The sequence below is a fragment of the Tachyglossus aculeatus genome, chromosome 6 (genome assembly GCF_015852505.1).
Source record: "Tachyglossus aculeatus isolate mTacAcu1 chromosome 6, mTacAcu1.pri, whole genome shotgun sequence".
Taxonomy (NCBI): domain Eukaryota; kingdom Metazoa; phylum Chordata; class Mammalia; order Monotremata; family Tachyglossidae; genus Tachyglossus; species Tachyglossus aculeatus.
The window spans coordinates 4875911-4894356 of NC_052071.1; the positions used below are offsets into that span (position 1 = coordinate 4875911).

At 51.4% G+C, this 18446-nt stretch overlaps 1 protein-coding gene across 3 annotated transcripts in view; it reads left to right on the top strand.

The window, feature by feature from the left end:
* Nucleotides 1-18446, top strand: part of NLGN3 (neuroligin 3) — a 41318-nt gene that overhangs the window by 11577 nt on the left and 11295 nt on the right. For 2 of the 3 annotated variants that reach the window (XM_038748326.1, XM_038748327.1), the window contains 3 exons: nucleotides 11006-11065; nucleotides 11514-11663; nucleotides 13213-13398. In XM_038748326.1, coding sequence (XP_038604254.1) covers nucleotides 11006-11065; nucleotides 11514-11663; nucleotides 13213-13398 — 396 coding nt within the window. The remainder of the gene's footprint in view (nucleotides 1-11005; nucleotides 11066-11513; nucleotides 11664-13212; nucleotides 13399-18446) is intronic. The other variant, XM_038748328.1, reaches the window with a different exon arrangement.

Here is an 18446-nt window from a genome sequence, read left to right on the forward strand (position 1 = left end):
ACAGTGCTCTGCATGCAGTAAGCGCTCAATAAATACGATTGATGATGGTGATTGAGCCGCGACCTTAACGTTGAGCGCTTACGCTAACGTTGCCCTAAGCACTGGGGTGGACCCAAAGGGAGTGCCTGTCCCACAGGGGGCCCCCAGTCTAAGCAGGAGGGAGTAGGGTTGACCCCCGTTTTCCCGGGGAGGAAACTGAGGCACGGAGGAAGGAGGCCGATTACCCTGGCTCATACAGCCAGTGGCAGAGGGGAGATCCGAACCCAGGACCTCCCACTCGTTTTCTCTCCATTATCGGGTGCTGTACTGAGCGCTTGGGCGATGCCACTACGCTGTGGCTGGTAGAGGTAAGGATAATAGTCATGATTGTGGTCTTTGTGAAGCGCTTACTACGTGCCGGGCACTGTACTGAGCGCTGGAGTGGATCCCAGCAAGCCGGGTCGGACCACCTCTGTCCCGCGTGGGGCATGCGGTCCCCGTTTTCCGGAGGAGGGCACTGAGGCCCAGAGAAGGGAAGTGACCGGGCCAGGGTCACCCAGCAGGCGAGGGGCGGAGCCGGGATTAGAACCCAGGACTTTGGGTCTCCCGGCCCCGGGCTCTCCACGCTGCACGCCGCGCTGATCCGCGGCCTCCAGAAGCTGAGAGTCTACGGGGGGGGGGGGGGGGACGCGGACGTTAAAAGCGCTTAGTACGGTGCTCTGCACACAGTAAGCGCTCAGTAAATATGACTGAATGAACAAGAGAAACTACCGACGTCAGAGGTTGGCGGTCGGGGCCGGACAGCTGCCCCTCCGGGGTCAGAGGTCAGAGGTTGAGGGTCGTCAGGGGTCTCATCCTAGCAGCTCCCGCCCCCCGGGGCGGGCCTCCCCTCTGGGGTCAGAGGTCAGAAGCCGGGGGTCGGGGTTTAGGTTAGCAGAGGCCAAGCGGCCTCCTTCCCGGGGTCAGAGGTCAGAGGTTAGGGTTCCAGGGGGCCAGGGCGATGCCTAGGGCAGAGAGCGGATGTCAAAGAGGGGTCGGGGGGCCGTCTCTGGGTTGGTTATATCTCTGTCTCTCTGGGCATATCTCTGTCTCTGAAACTCCGTCTGTCTCTCCGACCTTGTCTCCATCTCTGTTTCGGGTGATATCTCTGTCTCTGAAACTCCGTCTGTCTCTCTGACCTTGTCTCCCTCTCTGTTTCCGGTGATATCTCTGTCTCTGAAACTCCGTCTGTCTCTCTGACCTTGTCTCCATCTCTGTCTCTCTGGTTATATCTGTCTCTGAAACTCCGTCTGTCTCTCTGACCTTGTCTCCATCTCTGTTTCGGGTGATATCTCTGTCTCTGAAACTCCGTCTGTCTCTCTGACCTTGTCTCCCTCTCTGTTTCCGGTGATATCTCTGTCTCTGAAACTCCGTCTGTCTCTCTGACCTTGTCTCCATCTCTGTCTCTCTGGTTATATCTGTCTCTGAAACTCCATCTGTCTCTCTGACCTTGTCTCCATCTCTGTTTCCGGTGATATCTCTGTGTCTGAAACTCCATCTGTCTCTCTGACCTTGTCTCCATCTCTGTTTCCGGTGATATCTCTGTCTCTGAAACTCCATCTGTCTCTCTGACCTTGTCTCCATCTCTGTTTCGGGTGATATCTCTGTCTCTGAAACTCCGTCTGTCTCTCCGACCTTGTCTCCGTCTCTGTTTCGGGTGATATCTCTGTCTCTGAAACTCCGTCTGTCTCTCCGACCTTGTCTCCATCTCTGTTTCGGGTGATATCTCTGTCTCTGAAACTCCGTCTGTCTCTCTGACCTTGTCTCCATCTCTGTTTCCGGTGATATCTCTGTCTGTGAAACTCCGTCTGTCTCTCTGACCTTGTCTCCATCTCTGTTTCCGGTGATATCTCTGTCTCTGAAACTCCGTCTGTCTCTCTGACCTTGTCTCCATCTCTGTTTCCGGTGATATCTCTGTCTCTGAAACTCCGTCTGTCTCTCTGACCTTGTCTCCATCTCTGTTTCCGGTGATATCTCTGTCTCTGAAACTCCGTCTGTCTCTCTGACCTTGTCTCCATCTCTGTTTCCGGTGATATCTCTGTCTCTGAAACTCCGTCTGTCTCTCTGACCTTGTCTCCATCTCTGTTTCGGGTGATATCTCTGTCTCTGAAACTCCGTCTGTCTCTCTGACCTTGTCTCCATCTCTGTTTCCGGTGATATCTCTGTCTCTGAAACTCCGTCTGTCTCTCTGACCTTGTCTCCATCTCTGTTTCCGGTGATATCTCTGTCTCTGAAACTCCATCTGTCTCTCTGACCTTGTCTCCATCTCTGTTTCGGGTGATATCTCTGTCTCTGAAACTCCGTCTGTCTCTCTGACCTTGTCTCCATCTCTGTTTCTGGTGATATCTCTGTCTCTGAAACTCCGTCTGTCTCTCTGACTTTGTCTCCATCTCTGTTTCGGGTGATATCTCTGTCTCTGAAACTCCGTCTGTCTCTCTGACCTTGTCTCCATCTCTGTTTCTGGTGATATCTCTGTCTCTGAAACTCCGTCTGTCTCTCTGACCTTTTCTCCATCTCTGTTTCTGGGTATATTTCTGTCTCTCTGGGTATATCTCTGTCTCTCTGGGTATATCTCTGTCTCTCTGGGTATACCTCTGTCTCTGGTTATATCTCTGTCTCTGAAACTCCGCCTGTCTCTCTGACCTTGTCTCTGTTTCTGGTTATATCTTTGTCTCTCTGGGCATACCTCTGTCTCTGAAACTCCATCTCTCTCTCTCTCTGCCCTTGTCTCTGTTTCTGGTTTTACCTCTGTCTCTCTGGCTAGATCTCTGTCTCTGAAACTCCGTCTGTCTCTCTGCCCTTGTCTCCATCTCTTTTTCTGGTTATATCTCTGTCTTTCTAGGTATATCTCTGTCTCTGAAATTCCATCTGTCTCTCTGCCCTTGTCTCCATCTCTGTTTCTGGTTATATCTCTGTCTCTCTGGGTATACCTCTGTCTCTGAAACTCCATCTCTCTCTTTCCCTCCCCTTGTGTCCGTCTCTGTTTCTGGTTATATCTCTGTCTCTCTGGGTATACCTCTGTCTCTGAAACGCCATCTCTCTCTCTCGCTGCCCTTGTCTCTGTCTCTGTTTCTGGTTTTACCTCTGTCTCCCTGGTTATATCTCTGTCTCTGAAACTCCGTCTGTCTCTCTGCCCTTGTCTCCATCTCTTTTTCTGGTTATATCTCTGTCTCTCTGGGTATACCTCTGTCTCTGAAACTCCATCTCTCTCTCTCTGCCCTTGTGTCCTTCTCTGTTTCTGGTTATATCTCTGTCTTTCTAGGTATATCTCTGTCTCTGAAACTCCGTCTGTCTCTCTGACCTTGTCTCCATCTCTGTTTCTGGTTATATTTCTGTCTCTCTAGGAATACCTCTGTCTCTGAAACTCCATCTCTCTCTCTCTCTCCCTCTCTCCCTCTCCCTCCCCTTGTGTCCATCTCTGTCTCTGGTTATATCTCTGTCTCTCTGGTTATATCTCTGTCTCTCTGGTTATATCTCTGTCTCTCTGGTTATATCTCTGTCCCTGAAACTCCATCTGTCTCTCTGACCTTGTCTCCATCTCTGTTTCTGGTTTATATCTCTGTCTCTCTGGTTATAGCTCTGTCTCTCTGGTTATAGCTCTGTCTCTCAGGGTTTACCTCTGTCTCTGAAACTCCATCTCTCTCTCTCTGCCTTTGTCTCTGTTTCTGGTTATATCTCTGTCTCTCTGGGTATACCTCTGTCTCTGAAACTCCATCTCTCTCTCTGCCCTCATCTCCGTCTCTGTTTCTGGTTATATCTCTGTCTGGTTATGTCTCTGTCTCTCTGGGTATACCTCTGTCTCTGAGACTCCATCTCTCTCTCTGCCCTTGTCTCCATCTCTGTTTCTGGTTATATCTCTGTCTCTCTGGGTATACCTCTGTCTCTGAAACTCCATCTCTCTCTCTCTGACTGTCTCTCTGGTCGTATCTTTGTCTCTGGTTACGCCTGCGTCTCTGGTCACGTCTCTGTCTCTCCAGTTGTGTCTCTTTGTTTGAGCTCGTCTCTGTTTCTGGTTTTATCTCTTTTTCTGGTTATATCTCTGTCTCTCTGGGTATACCTCTGTCTCTGAAACTCCATCTCTCTCTCTCAGACCTTGTCTCCGTCTCTGTTTCTGGGTATATCTCTGTCTCTCTGGTTATATCTCTGTCTCTCTGGGTATACCTCTGTCTCTGAAACTCTATCTCTCTCTCTCTGACTGTCTCTCTGGTCGTATCTTTGTCTCTTGTTACGCCTGCGTCTCTGGTCACATCTCTGTCTCTCCAGTTGTGTCTCTGTGTCTTTTCCTCTCTGAGCTTGTCTCTGTTTCTGGTTATATCTCCGTCTCTCTGGTTTCACCTTTGTCTCTGAAACTCCATCTCTCTCTCTCTCTCTGCCCTTGTCTCCATCTCTGTTTCTGGTTATATCTCTGTCTCTCTGGGTATACCTCTGTCTCTGAAACTCCATCTCTCTCTCTCTGACCGTGTCTCGTTCTCTGTTTCTGGTCGTATTTCTGTCTCTGGTTACGCTTGCGTCTCTGGTCACGTCTCTGTCTCTCCGGTTGTGTCTCTGTGTCTTTTCCTCTCTGTGCATGTCTCCGTTTCTGGTTATATCTCTGTCTCCCTGGATATATCTCTGTCTCTCTGGGTATACCTCTGTCTCTGAAACTCCATCTCTCTCTCTCTCTCTCTCTGACCTTGTCTCTGTTTCAGGTTATATCTCTATCTCTCAGACTCCATCTCTCTCTCTGACCGTGTCTCGGTCTCTGTTTCTGGTCGTATCTCTGTCTCTGGTCATGTCTCTGTCTCTCCGGTTGTGTCTCTGGGTCTTTTACTCTCTGAGCATGTCTCTGTTCTGGTTATACCTCTGTCTCTGCATCTCCATCTCTCTCTCTCTGACCTTGTCTCTGTCTCTGTTTCTGGTTATATCTCTGTCTCTCTGGTTATACCTCTGTCTCTGAATCTCCATCTCTCTCTCTCTGACCTTGTCTCTGTCTCTGTTTCTGGTTATATCTCTGTCTCTCTGGTTTCCCCTCTGTCTCTGCATCTCCATCTCTCTCTCTCTCTCTGCCCTTGTGTCCGTCCCTGTTTTGGTATTTTTCTACCATTTTCTCTCTAATTGTGTCTCTGTCTCTATCTCATCATCATCATCAATCGTATTTATTGAGCGCTTACTATGTGCAGAGCACTGTACTAAGCGCTTGGGAAGTACAAATTGGCAACATCTAGAGACTATCTCTGACCACATCTCTCTATCTCTGTTTCTGGCGCTATCCCCGTCTCTGGTTGCGTTTCGGTCCCTCTGGTTATGCCTTTGTATCTCTGTCTCTCGGCCCGTTTTATCTCTCTGACCTTGTCTCCGTCTCTGTTTCTGGTCATATCTCTGTTTTGGTATTTTTCTACCATTCTGTCTCTAATCGTGTCTCCGTCTCTTTCTCTGATCATGTCTCTCTATCTCTGTTCATTACCCTGTCTCTGTCTCTCTCGCTCTGTCTCTGCATCTCCATCTCTCTAACCTTGGCTCTATCTCTGCTTCTCTTCATATCTCTGTCTTTGCATCTCTCCATCATTGTGGCGGGCAGAGAACGTGTCTATCGTCCTATCGTCCTCTCCCAAACGCTTAGTACAGTGCTCTGCACCCAGTCAGCGCTCAATAAATACGATTGCTGGATAATTGTGTCTCTGTATCCCTGACCCTGTCTCTCTCCATCTCTGTTTCGGTCACATCTCTGTCTGTGGTTGCATTTCCATCTCTCTCTGTGTGTCTCTGCATCTCCGTCTCTCCCTGACCTTGTCTCTCTCTTTCTGATCACATCTCTGTCTCTATCTCTGGTTAGATCTCTGTCTTTGCGTATCTCTTTCTATCTCTGGTTCCACCGACCGTCTATCGTCGTCTCCCAAACGCTTAGTACAGTGCTCTGCACCCAGTCAGCGCTCAATAAATACGATCGCTGGATGATTGTGTCTCTGTATCTCTGACCCTGTCTCTCTCCATCTCTGTTTCAGTCACATCTCTGTCTGTGGTTGCATTTCTGTCTCTCTCTGTGTCTCTGCATCTCCATCTCTCCCTGACCTTGTCTCTCTCTGATCACATCTCTGTCTCTATCTCTGATTAGATCTCTGTCTCCACGTATCTCTTTTTATCTCTGGTTCCACCGACCGTCTATCGTCCTATCGTCCTCTCCCAAATGCTTAGTACAGTGCTCTGCGCTCAGTAAATACGATCGCTGGATAATTGTGTCTCTGTATCTCTGACCCTGTCTCTCTCCATCTCTGTTTTGGTCACATCTCTGTCTGTGGTTGCATTTCTGTCTCTCTCTGTGTCTCTGCATCTCCGTCTCTCCCTGACCTTGTCTCTCTCTTTCTGATCACATCTCTGTCTCTATCTCTGATTAGATCTCTGTCTCCGCGTATCTCTTTTTATCTCTGGTTCCACCGACCGTCTATCGTCCTATCGTCCTCTCCCAAATGCTTAGTACAGTGCTCTGCGCTCAGTAAATACGATCGCTGGATAATTGTGCCTCTGTATCTCTGACCCTGTCTCTCTCCATCTCTGTTTCAGTCACATCTCTGTCTGTGGTTGCATTTCTGTCTCTCTCTGTGTCTCTGCATCTCCGTCTCTCCCTGACCTTGTCTCTCTCTTTCTGATCACATCTCTGTCTCTATCTCTGATTAGATCTCTGTCTCCGCGTATCTCTTTTTATCTCTGGTTCCACCGACCGTCTATCGTCCTATCGTCCTCTCCCAAATGCTTAGTACAGTGCTCTGCGCTCAGTAAATACGATCCCTGGATAATTGTGTCTCTGTATCTCTGACCCTGTCTCTCTCCATCTCTGTTTGTCACATCTCTGTCTGTGGTTGCATTTCCGTCTCTCTCTCTGTGTCTCTGCATCTCCGTCTCTCCCTGACCTTGTCTCTCTCTCTCTGATCACATCTCTGTCTCTATCTCTGGTTAGATCTCTGTCTCCACGTATCTCTTTCTATCTCTGGTTCCACCGACCGTCTATCATCCTGTCGTCCTCTCCCAAACGCTTAGTACAGTGCTCTGCACCCAGTCAGCGCTCAATAAATATGATCGCTGAATAATTTGTGTCTCTGTATCTCTGACCCTGTCGCTCTCCATCTCTGTTTCGGTCACATCTCTGTCTGTGGTTGCATTTCCATCTCTCTCTGTGTCTCTGCATCTCCGTCTCTCCCTGACCTTGTCTCTCTCTGATCACATCTCTGTCTCTATCTCTGGTTAGATCTCTGTCTCCACGTATCTCTTTCTATCTCTGGTTCCACCAACCGTCTATCATCCTCTCCCAAACGCTTAGTACAGTGCTCTGCACCCAGTCAGTGTTCAATAAATACGATCGCTGGATAATTGTGTCTCTGTATCTCTGACCCTGTCTCTCTCCATCTCTGTTTCGGTCACATCTCTGTGTGTGGTTGCATTTCCATCTCTCTCTGTGTGTCTCTGCATCTCCGTCTCTCCCTGACCTTGTCTCTCTCTTTCTGATCACATCTCTGTCTCTATCTCTGGTTAGATCTCTGTCTCCGCGTATCTCTTTCTATCTCTGGTTCCACCGACCGTCTATCATCCTATCGTCCTCTCCCAAATGCTTAGTACAGTGCTCTGCGCTCAGTAAATACGATCGCTGGATAATTGTGTCTCTGTATCTCTGACCCTGTCTCTCTCCATCTCTGTTTCGGTCACATCTCTTTCTGTGGTTGCATTTCTGTCTCTCTGTGTCTCTGCATCTCCGTCTCTCCCTGACCTTGTCTCTCTCTTTCTGATAACATCTCTGTCTCTATCTCTGATTAGATCTCTGTCTCCGCGTATCTCTTTTTATCTCTGGTTCCACCGACCATCTGTCGTCCTATTGTCCTCTCCCTAACGCTTAGTACAGTGCTTTGTGCTCAGTAAATACGATCGCTGGATAATTGTGTCTCTGTATCTCTGACCCTGTCTCTCTTAATCTCTGTTTCGGTCACATCTCTGTCTGTGGTTGCATTTCCATCTCTCTCTCTGTGTCTCTGCATCTCTGTCTCTCCCTGACCTTGTCTCTCTCTTTCTGGTCACATCTCTGTCTCTGTCTCTGGTTAGATCATCATCATCATCAATCGTATTTATTGAGCGCTTACTATGTGCAGAGCACTGTACTAAGCGCTTGGGAAGTACAAATTGGCAACATATACAGTCCCTACCCAACAGTGTCTCCGCATATCTCTTTCTATCTCTGGTTCCACTGACCGTCTATCATCCTGTCATCCTCTCCCAAACGCTTAGTACAGCGCTGTGCACCCAGTCAGCGCTCAGTAAATACGATCCCTGGATAATTGTGTCTCTGTATCTCTGACCCTGTCTCTCTCCATCTCAGTTTCGGTCACATCTCTGTCTGTGGTTGCATTTCTGTTTCTCTCTCTCTGTGTCTCTGCATCTCCATCTCTCCCTGACCTTGTCTCTCTCTTTCTGATCACATCTCTGTCTCTATCTCTGTCTCCGCGTATCTCTTTCTATCTCTGGTTCCACCGATCGTATCTCTGTCTATGTCTTTGTTTCTGGCCACATCTCTGTCTCTCGCTCTCGTTTTGTCTCTCTCCATCTCTGTTTCCCGTCTCTGTATCTGTCTGGGTCCCATCTCTTTGTCTCTTTCAATCCTATTTATTGAGCGCTTACTGTGTGCAGTGCTCTGTACTAAGCGCTGGAGAAGTACAAGTTGGCAACATATAGAGACGGCCCCTACCCAACAACGGGCTCTAAGTCGAAGGGGTCTCTTTGCCCTCTGATTGTCTCTGGACTTACCTCTCTCTCTATTTCTGGTGGGTCTCCGCGTCTCCCTTTTATTAAATGCCATTTCCTGAGCTCCTCCGCCGCGCAGGGCACCGTACTAAGCGCTCGGCAGCGTCCAGCAGAGCGAGTGGACGCGGGCTTCCGGCCTCCTGTGCGCGGAGCACTGTACTGAGCGCTGCCCTCGAGGAGTTTGCCCTCCGCCTATGCCCAGCCCTTGGTCTCTGTATCTCTGTGTCTCTTCGTCTCTGTGTCTGCCGGCCCGGCTGCGCGGGGCTTGGCGTCGCCCTCGCTGGCTTAAGTCGGGGTCCAGTACGTGCCCTCGGGGCTACCAGGGGGACACCAGTCTTGGCCCGCTGCTAGCGGGACGGGGAGGGTGGGGGGCGTCTCCCCCATCCCCATCGTAGACTCCTTCCCTCCCCTCTTCCGCCGTCATACAACACACGCCCAAACAAACGTGCACAACACATGCACGCTCCCTCCCTTGCATCCACTCCACCCATCGGGTGTTTGCCCTACAGTAATAATGATGGTATGTGTTAATAGTAATAATAATAATAATGGTATTTATTAAGCGCTTACTATGTGCCAAGCCCTGTTCTAAGCGCTGGGGAGTTTACAAGGCCATCAGGCTGTCCCACGGGGGGCTCCCAGTCTTCATCCCCATTTTACAGATGAGGTCACCGAGGCCCAGAGAAGTGATGTGACTCGCCCAAAGTCACCCAGAGGACAGTTGGCGGAGCCGGGATTTGAACCCAAGACCTCTGACTCCCAAGCCCGGGCTCTTTCCACTGAGCCCACACTGCTTCTCTAAATGATACGCGCTTACTATGTGCCAATAATAATAATGGCATTTATTAAGCGCTTACTATGTGCAAAGCACGGTTCTAAGTGTTGGGGAGGTTACAAGGCTTACCGTCTTAATCCCCATTTTCCAGATGAGGTCACTGAGGCCCAGAGAAGTGAAGTGACTCTCCCAAAGTCACCCAGCGGACAGTTGGCGGAGCCGGGATTTGAACCCACGACCTCTGTCTCTATATGTTGCCAACTTGTACTTCCCAAGCGCTTAGTCCAGTGCTCTGCACACAGTAAGCGCTCAGTAAATACGATTGATTGATTGATTGATAAATGCCGTCATTATTATACAAGGTGATCAGGTTGTCCCACGGGGGGCTCACAGTCTTAATCCCCATTTTCCAGATGAGGGAACTGAGGCGCAGAGAAGTGAAGTGACTCGCCCAAAGTCACCCAGCCGACAAGCAGCGGAGCCGGGATTTGAACCCACGACCTCTGACTCCAAAGCCCGGGCTCTTCTTTCTTATCTGCCGTGTGACCTTGGGCCAGTCCCTTCCCTTCTCCGGGCCTCCGTCCCCTCGTCTGGAAAATGGGGACGGAGACTGCGAGCCCCAAGGGGGGACGGGGACCGCGTCCACCTTGGTAAGCTCCGATCCGCCGCGGCGCTCAGTCCAGCGCCCGGCACCTAGCAGGCGCTTAGCAGATTCATTCGTTCGGTCGTATTCATTCAGTCGTATTTATTGGGCGCTTACTGCGTGCAGAGCACTGTACTAAGCGCTTGGGAAGTACAAGTTGGCAACATAGAGAGACAGTGGGTGTTCGTTGAGCGCTTACTGTGCGCGGAGCGCTGGACTGAGCGCTTGGGAAGTACAATTGGGGCAACAAGCGGGTGCTCGTTGCGGGCCGGAATGGGTCTGTTTCTTGTGTGGCTCGGTGGAAAGAGCCCGGGCTTTGGAGTCAGAGGTCGTGGGTTCAAATCCCGGCTCTGCCGCTGGTCAGCTGTGCGACTCCGGGCCGGTCACTTCACTTCTCTGGGCCTCAGTCACCTCATCTGGAAAATGGGGGTTAGGACTGTGGAACAACCTGATCAGCTTGTATCCCCCCAGCGCTTTGCACATAGTAAGCGCGCAGGAAGCGCTCAAGACGTCCGATCGAAGGGGCAAACGTACCCCGAGGGGGCCGAGCAACCGCCCGCCCGCTGTCGCCAGGCCTTCTTGGCTTCGCCCGTCGCCGCATGCGCCCACACGCCGCCCGCCCTCGTGGACGCCGGCCCGCGGCCACGTGCCCGGCGGCCGCGGTCCCCGAGGGGGAAACGGAGGCAGCGAGGAGGCCCCCCCCGTGCCCCCCGGGGCCGGGCGCTCCCCGGTTTTTGAACGATCTCTCTCTTGTGTTTTGTTCTCTGTCCGTGTGCTGTCCTGTCTACCCCCCCAAATCCGGTCCCCAGGCTCCGGCAGTAAGAAACAGGGCCAGGACTTAGCCGATAATGACGGGGACGAAGACGAAGGTATTGGGGGGCCGGAGGGGTCGCGGCGGCCAGTGCATGGCGCAGGGCCCCCCCCCCCCCCGCGGACCCCCCGCCGCCGGGGGTGGGCGCGGAGGCCGGCCGGTCGGGGGGCACCCTGACACCCCCGATCCGGAACCACGGATCCGAGGGGGGTCTCCAAGGGACGCCCCCCACCCCCCGACCCGGCCCGTCGGGCAGGAGGAGGCCGCCCCCGTCTCCACCACCGCCAACTCGATAGAGCCGGGGCGTCTCCCCGGTTTTCCGAGCGCCGACCCCGGGCGGATCCGGTCCCCCCCCGTCCGTCCGCCGCCACCGCTCGCCCGCCTCTCTGCCCATCTCGCGCGTTGAGGGCGCCCGGGTCGGGTCGGGGGGCGAGGGGGCGACCCCCTCCAGCCCCCGTCTCTCTCCCCCCCCACCCCGCCCCGCCGTCTCCCCTTTCCGCCCGCAGACATCCGGGACGGGGGCAGCAAGCCGGTCATGGTCTACATCCACGGCGGCTCCTACATGGAGGGCACCGGCAACATGATCGACGGCTCCGTCCTCGCCAGCTACGGCAACGTCATCGTCGTCACCCTCAACTACCGCGTCGGCGTGCTCGGTGGGTGGCAGGCCGGACCCCCCGGTGCCCGTCCCCTCGCCCCCCCGGCCTCCCGTCTTGCTCGGCACACGCTGAGCGCGTAACGCTCCCCTTCCCCTATTGATAATAATGAAGGCATTTGTGAAGCGCTTACTATGTGCCGGGCACTGTTCTAAGCGCTGGGGGAGATCCAAGGCCGTCAGGTTGCCCCCCGTGGGGCTCACGCTCTTCATCTACCAGTTGTCGGCTGTGTGACTTCGGGCAAGTCGCTTCACTTCTCTGGGCCCCATCTGTAAAATGGGGATTTGTTCATTCATTCATTCAATGGTGTTTATTGAGCGCTTACCGCGTGCAGAGCGCTGTGCCAAGCGCTTGGGAAGTACAAGTTGGCAACAGAAGACTGTGTTAATTTAATAAGGATTAAGACTGTGAGCTCCCAGTGGGACACCCTGATTACCTTGGAACCTCTGCAGCGCTTAGAACGGTGCTTTGCACATAGTAAGCGCTTAATAAATGCCATTATTATTATTATTATTGCGCTTGGGAAGTACAAGTTGGCAACATAAGACTGTGTTAACTTAATAAGGATTAAGACTGTGAGCTCCCAGTGGGACACCCTGATTACCTTGGAACCTCCCCAGCGCTTAGAACGGTGCTTTGCACATAGTGAGCGCTTAACAAATGCCATTATTATTATCCCCATTTGACAGATGAGGGAACTGAGGCCCGCGAGTGACTTGCCCAAAGTCACACAGCCGACAAGTGGCGGAGCCGGGATTTGAACCCATGACCCCGGACTCCCAACCCTGCGTCCTTGCCACTGAGCCACGCGGCTTCTCCGCCCTACCCCGTCGTATTTGCGGAGCGTTTCCTGCGTGCAGAGCACTGGGCTAAGCGCTCGGGAGGGGACGGCAGAAGGGGAAGAAGAAGGATGGCGGGACCTGTTAAGCGCTTACCATGCTCCGGGCACTGTACTGAGCGCCGGGGCGGGACGGGGATCAGCCTGTAGCGAGCGCTAAACAGACGCCTCGGCATCAGGGAGAGGCGGCGCGGCCTAGCAGGTGGAGCCCGGGCCGGGCAGTTGAAGGACCCGGGTTCTAATCCCGGCTCCGCCTCGTGCCCTTGGGCCGGTCACTTCCCTTCTCCGTGACCTCACTGGAAAATGGGGATGAAGGCGGGGGGCCGGGGATTGGCTCGGGTCCACCCCAGCGCTTAGCACAGTGCCCGGAACGTAGTAAGCGCTCGGCAGATACCATGAATATTCTTATTACCGTTCTGTCGTCCCATCCCGAGCGCGACCACGAATATTCTTATTACCGTTCTGTCGTCCCATCCCGAGCGCGACGAATAGCCCGGGATTTTCCCTCCCAAGGGAAGCGCCCTGCCGCTGGGGAGGGGAGGTGGGTGGTCTCCATGGCGACGGGGTGGTCCTGCTCGTTTCCACGGCGACGCGGGGCATCCCCACCGGCCTCCTCTCCCCTGGGGACCCCTCGGGTGGGTCGCTGCGGGTTTCGTGGGGGGGTCCCGGCCGGCCCCGGGCGGTGAAGACCCCTGGCCCGTCTCCGGCCAGGTTTCCTGAGCACGGGAGACCAGGCGGCCAAGGGCAACTACGGGCTGCTAGACCAGATCCAGGCCCTGCGGTGGGTCAGCCAGAACATCGCCTTCTTCGGCGGGGACCCCCGGCGCATCACCGTCTTCGGCTCCGGCATCGGGGCCTCCTGCGTCAGCCTGCTCACCCTGTCCCACCACTCCGAGGGTGAGCCCGGGGCGGCGGGGCGCGGCCTGCATCTCTAATCATAATAATAATCATGTTGGTATGTGTTAGTAACAATGATAATCGCATTTGTTAAGCGCTTACTATGTGCAAAGCACTGTTCTGAGCACTGGGGTAGAGACAAGGTCATCAGGGTGTCCCACGTAGGGCTCACGGTCTTCATCCCCGTTTTCCAGGTGAGGGAACTGAGGCCCGGAGAAGTGAAATGACTTGCCCAAAGCGCTTCCTGTGTGCCGCGGTCATCAGGTTGTCCCCCGTGGGGCTCACGGGCTTCATCCCCGTTTTCCAGATGAGGGAACTGAGGCCCAGAGAAGTGAAATGACTTGCCCAAAGTGATTCCTATATGCCACGGTCATCAGGTTGTCCCATGTGGGGCTCACAGTCTTCATCCCCATTTCCCAGATGAGGGAACTGAGGCCCAGAGAAGTGAAATGACTTGCCCAAAGCGCTTCCTATGTGCCACGGTCATCAGGTTGTCCCCCGTGGGGCTCACGGTCTTCATCCCCATTTTCCAGATGAGGGAACTGAGGCCCGGAGAAGTGAAATGACTTGCCCAGAGCGCTTCCTATGTGCCAAGCACTGGTTATCAGGTCATCGGGTTGTCCCCCGAGGGGCTCACGGTCTTCATCCCCGTTTTCCAGATGAGGGAACTGAGGCCCGGAGAAGTGAAATGACTTGCCCAAAGCGCTTCTTGTGTGCCACGGTCATCGGGTTGTCCCCCGTGGGGCTCACGGTCTTCATCCCCATTTTCCAGATGAGGGAACTGAGGCCCAGAGAAGTGAAATGACTTGCCCAGAGCGCTTCCTATGTGCCAAGCACTGGTCATCAGGTCATCGGGTTGTCCCCCGAGGGGCTCACGATCTGCATCCCCATTTTCCAGATGAGGGAACTGAGGCCCAGAGAAGTGAAATGTCTTGCCCAAAGTGATTCCTATATGCCACGGTCATCGGATTGTCCCATGTGGGGCTCATGGTCTTCATCCCCATTTTCCAGATGAGGGAACTGAGGCCCAGAGAAGTGAAATGACTTGCCCAAAGCGCTTCCTATGTGCCACGGTCATCGGGTTGGCCCCCATGGGGCTCACGGTCTTCATCCCCTTTCCCAGATGAGGGAACTGAGGCCCAGAGAAGTGAAATGACTTGCCCAAAGCGCTTCCTATGTGCCACGGTCATCGGGTTGTCCCCCGTGGGGCTCACGGTCTTCATCCCCATTTTCCAGATGAGGGAACTGAGGCCCAGAGAAGTGAAATGACTTGCCCAGAGTGCTTCCTGTGTGCCAAGCACTGGTCATCAGGTCATCGGGTTGTCCCCCGTGGGGCTCACGGTCTTCATCCCCATTTTCCAGATGAGGGAACTGAGGCCCGGAGAAGTGAAATGACTTGCCCAAAGCGCTTCCTATGTGCCACAGTCATCAGGTTGTCCCCCGTGGGGCTCACGGTCTTCATCCCCATTTTCCAGATGAGGGAACTGAGGCCCAGAGAAGTGAAATGACTTGCCCAAAGCGCTTCCTATGTGCCACGGTCATTGGGTTGTCCCCCGTGGGGCTCACGGTCTTCATCCCCATTTTCCAGATGAGGGAACTGAGGCCCAGAGAAGTGAAATGACTTGCCCAAAGCGCTTCCTATGTGCCACGGTCATCGGGTTGTCCCCCGTGGGGCTCACGGTCTTCATCCCCATTTTCCAGATGAGGGAACTGAGGCCCAGAGAAGTGAAATGACTTGCCCAGAGTGCTTCCTGTGTGCCAAGCACTGGTCATCAGGTCATCGGGTTGTCCCCCGTGGGGCTCACGTTCTTCATCCCCATTTTCCAGATGAGGGAACTGAGGCCCGGAGAAGTGAAATGACTTGCCCAAAGCGCTTCCTATGTGCCACAGTCATCAGGTTGTCCCCCGTGGGGCTCACGGTCTTCATCCCCATTTTCCAGATGAGGGAACTGAGGCCCGGAGAAGTGAAATGACTTGCCCAAAGCGCTTCCTATGTGCCACGGTCATTGGGTTGTCCCCCGTGGGGCTCACGGTCTTCATCCCCATTTTCCAGATGAGGGAACTGAGGCCCAGAGAAGTGAAATGACTTGCCCAAAGTGCTTCCTATGTGCCAAGCACTGGTTATCAGGTCATCGGGTTGTCCCCCGTGGGGCTCACCGTCTTCATCCCCATTTTCCAGATGAGGGAACTGAGGCCCAGAGAAGTGAAATGACTTGCCCAAAGCGCTTCCTATGTGCCAAGCACTGGTTATCAGGTCATCGGGTTGTCCCCCGAGGGGCTCACGGTCTTCATCCCCATTTTCCAGATGAGGGAACTGAGGCCCAGAGAAGTGAAATGACTTGCCCAGAGCGCTTCCTATGTGCCACGGTCATTGGGTTGTCCCCCGTGGGGCTCACGGTCTTCATCCCCATTTTCCAGATGAGGGAACTGAGGCCCAGAGAAGTGAAATGACTTGCCCAGAGCGCTTCCTATGTGCCAAGCACTGGTCATCAGGTCAGCAGAGTCAGTGGATCCGTTCCCTGCCCACTACGAGCTCACAGTCTAGAGAGGGAGACGGCGATGAAAATGAATCGATTGCAATACATCACTTGATAAATTATAAATATTCACGATAAGTTTATCCGTGTTAATGTTGTCGATTGAATCGGTCAGTCGGTAGTATTTATTGAGCGCTTACCGTTTGCAAGTAACACCTCTTCTAGACTCTCATCCCGTTGAGGGCAGGGATTGTCTCTCTCTGTTGCTGAATTGTACTGTCCAAGCGCTCAATAGGTAGGCGCTCAATAAATACGATCGAATGAATGAATGAATGAATGCCAAGCGCCATACAAAGAGCTGACAGTCGTTATCTTTTTTTCTTTTTTTACAGTTTTTGTTAAGCGCTTACTATGTGCCAGGCACTGTTCTAAGCGCTGGGGGGAGATCCTAGGTGGTGACGTGGGGCTCGCAGTCTTCATCCCCATTTTCCAGATGAGGGAACTGAGGCCCAGAGAAGTGAAGTGACTCGCCCAAAGTCATACAGCTGACTAGTTGCGGTGCCGGGATTAGAACCCGGGTCTTTTTGACTCCAAGGCCCAGGCTGTAGTCCCAAGGCTACGCTGCTTTTCCGGTGGTATTTATTGAACGCTTACTGTGAGCAGAACCCTGGGACCTTGGGCGAGTCACTGCACTTCTCTGGGCCTCGGTTCCCTCATCTGTCAAATGGGGATGGAGACGGTGAGCCCCAAGGGGGACAACCTGATGATCTTGTATCTCCCCCAGCGCTTAGAACAGTGCTTGGCACATAGTAAGCGCTTAACAAGAACCATCATTATTATTATTATTATTATTATTACTAGAACAGGGTTTGGCACATAGTGCCTAGCAAGTACCATCATTATTCTTATTATCATTATTATTAGAACAGTCCTTGGCACATAGTAAGTGCTTAACAAGGACCACTATTATTATTATAATAAGGACCATTATTATTATTATCATTATCATCATCATCATCATCATTATTATTAGAACAGTGTTCAGCACATAGTAAGTGCTTAACAAGGACCATTATTATTATTATTATCATTAGAACAGTGTTTGGCACATAGTAAGTGCTTAACAAGGACCATTATTATTGTTATCATTATTATTAGAACAGTGTTCAGCACATAGTAAGTGCTTAACAAGGACCATTATTATTATTATTATTATCACCATCATCATTATTATTAGAACAGTGTTCAGCACATAGTAAGTGCTTACCAAGGACCATTATTATTATTATTATCATTAGAACGGTGTTCGGCACATAGTAAGTGCTTCACAAGGACCATTATTATTATTATTATTATTAGAACGGTGTTCAGCACATAGTAAGTGCTTAACAAGCACCATTATTATTATTATTATCATTAGAACGGTGTTCGGCACATAGTAAGTGCTTAACAAGGACCGTTATTATTATTATCATTATTATTAGAACAGTGCTCGGCACATAGTAAGTGCTTAACAAGGACCATTATTATTATTATCATTATTATTAGAACAGTGCTCGGCACATAGTAAGTGCTTAACAAGGATCATTATTATTATTATTATTATCGTTATGAGTAGAACAGTGCCTGGAACTTGGTGCTAAACAAGGACCATTATTATTATTTTATTAATATTTGATTTTAAACATAGTAAGTGCTTAATGAGACCCAAGATTATTGTTATTATTAAAACACTGCTTGTCACGTAGGAAGCACTTAACAAGGACCTTAATTCTTATTTTTATATTCATTGCTGTAATTATAATTATTATAATAATCTCATTATTTATTAGGACAGTGCCTGGCACAGAGTAAGCGCTTAGCAAGTACCATCATCATTATCATTAGGTCAGGGCCTGGCACATAGTAAGCGCTCAACCAAGACCATTTATAGTTATTTTTAGGACAGTTGCTGGCACAGAGTAAGTGCTTAGCAAGTACCACCACCACCATCATCATGATTATCATTATCATTAGAACAGGGCCCGGCACATAGTAAGCGCTTAACAAAGACCATTTATAGTTATTTTTAGGACAGTGCCTGGCACAGAGTAAGCGCTTAGCAAGTACCACCATCATCGTCATCATTATCATTATGATTATCATTAGAACAGGGCCTAGCACATAGTAAGTGCTTAACCAGGGCTATTATTATTATTATTATTATTATTATTATTATTATTATTATTATTATGACAGGGCCTGGAACATAGGAACCTCTTAACCTGGGCCATCATTATTATTACTATTAGGACAAGGCCTGGCACATAGGAAGCTCTTAACCAGAGCTATTATTATTATTATTATTATTATTATCATTATTATTATTATTATTGCAGTACCTGGTACAGAGTAAGCACTTAGCAAGTACCTCCATCATCCTTATCATTATCATGAGAACAGGGCCTGGCACATAGTAAGCGCTCAACAAAGACCATTTATAGTTATTTTTAAGACAGTTCCTGGCACAGAGTAAGTGCTTAGCAAGTACCATCATCATCATGATTATCATTATCATTAGAACAGGGCCTG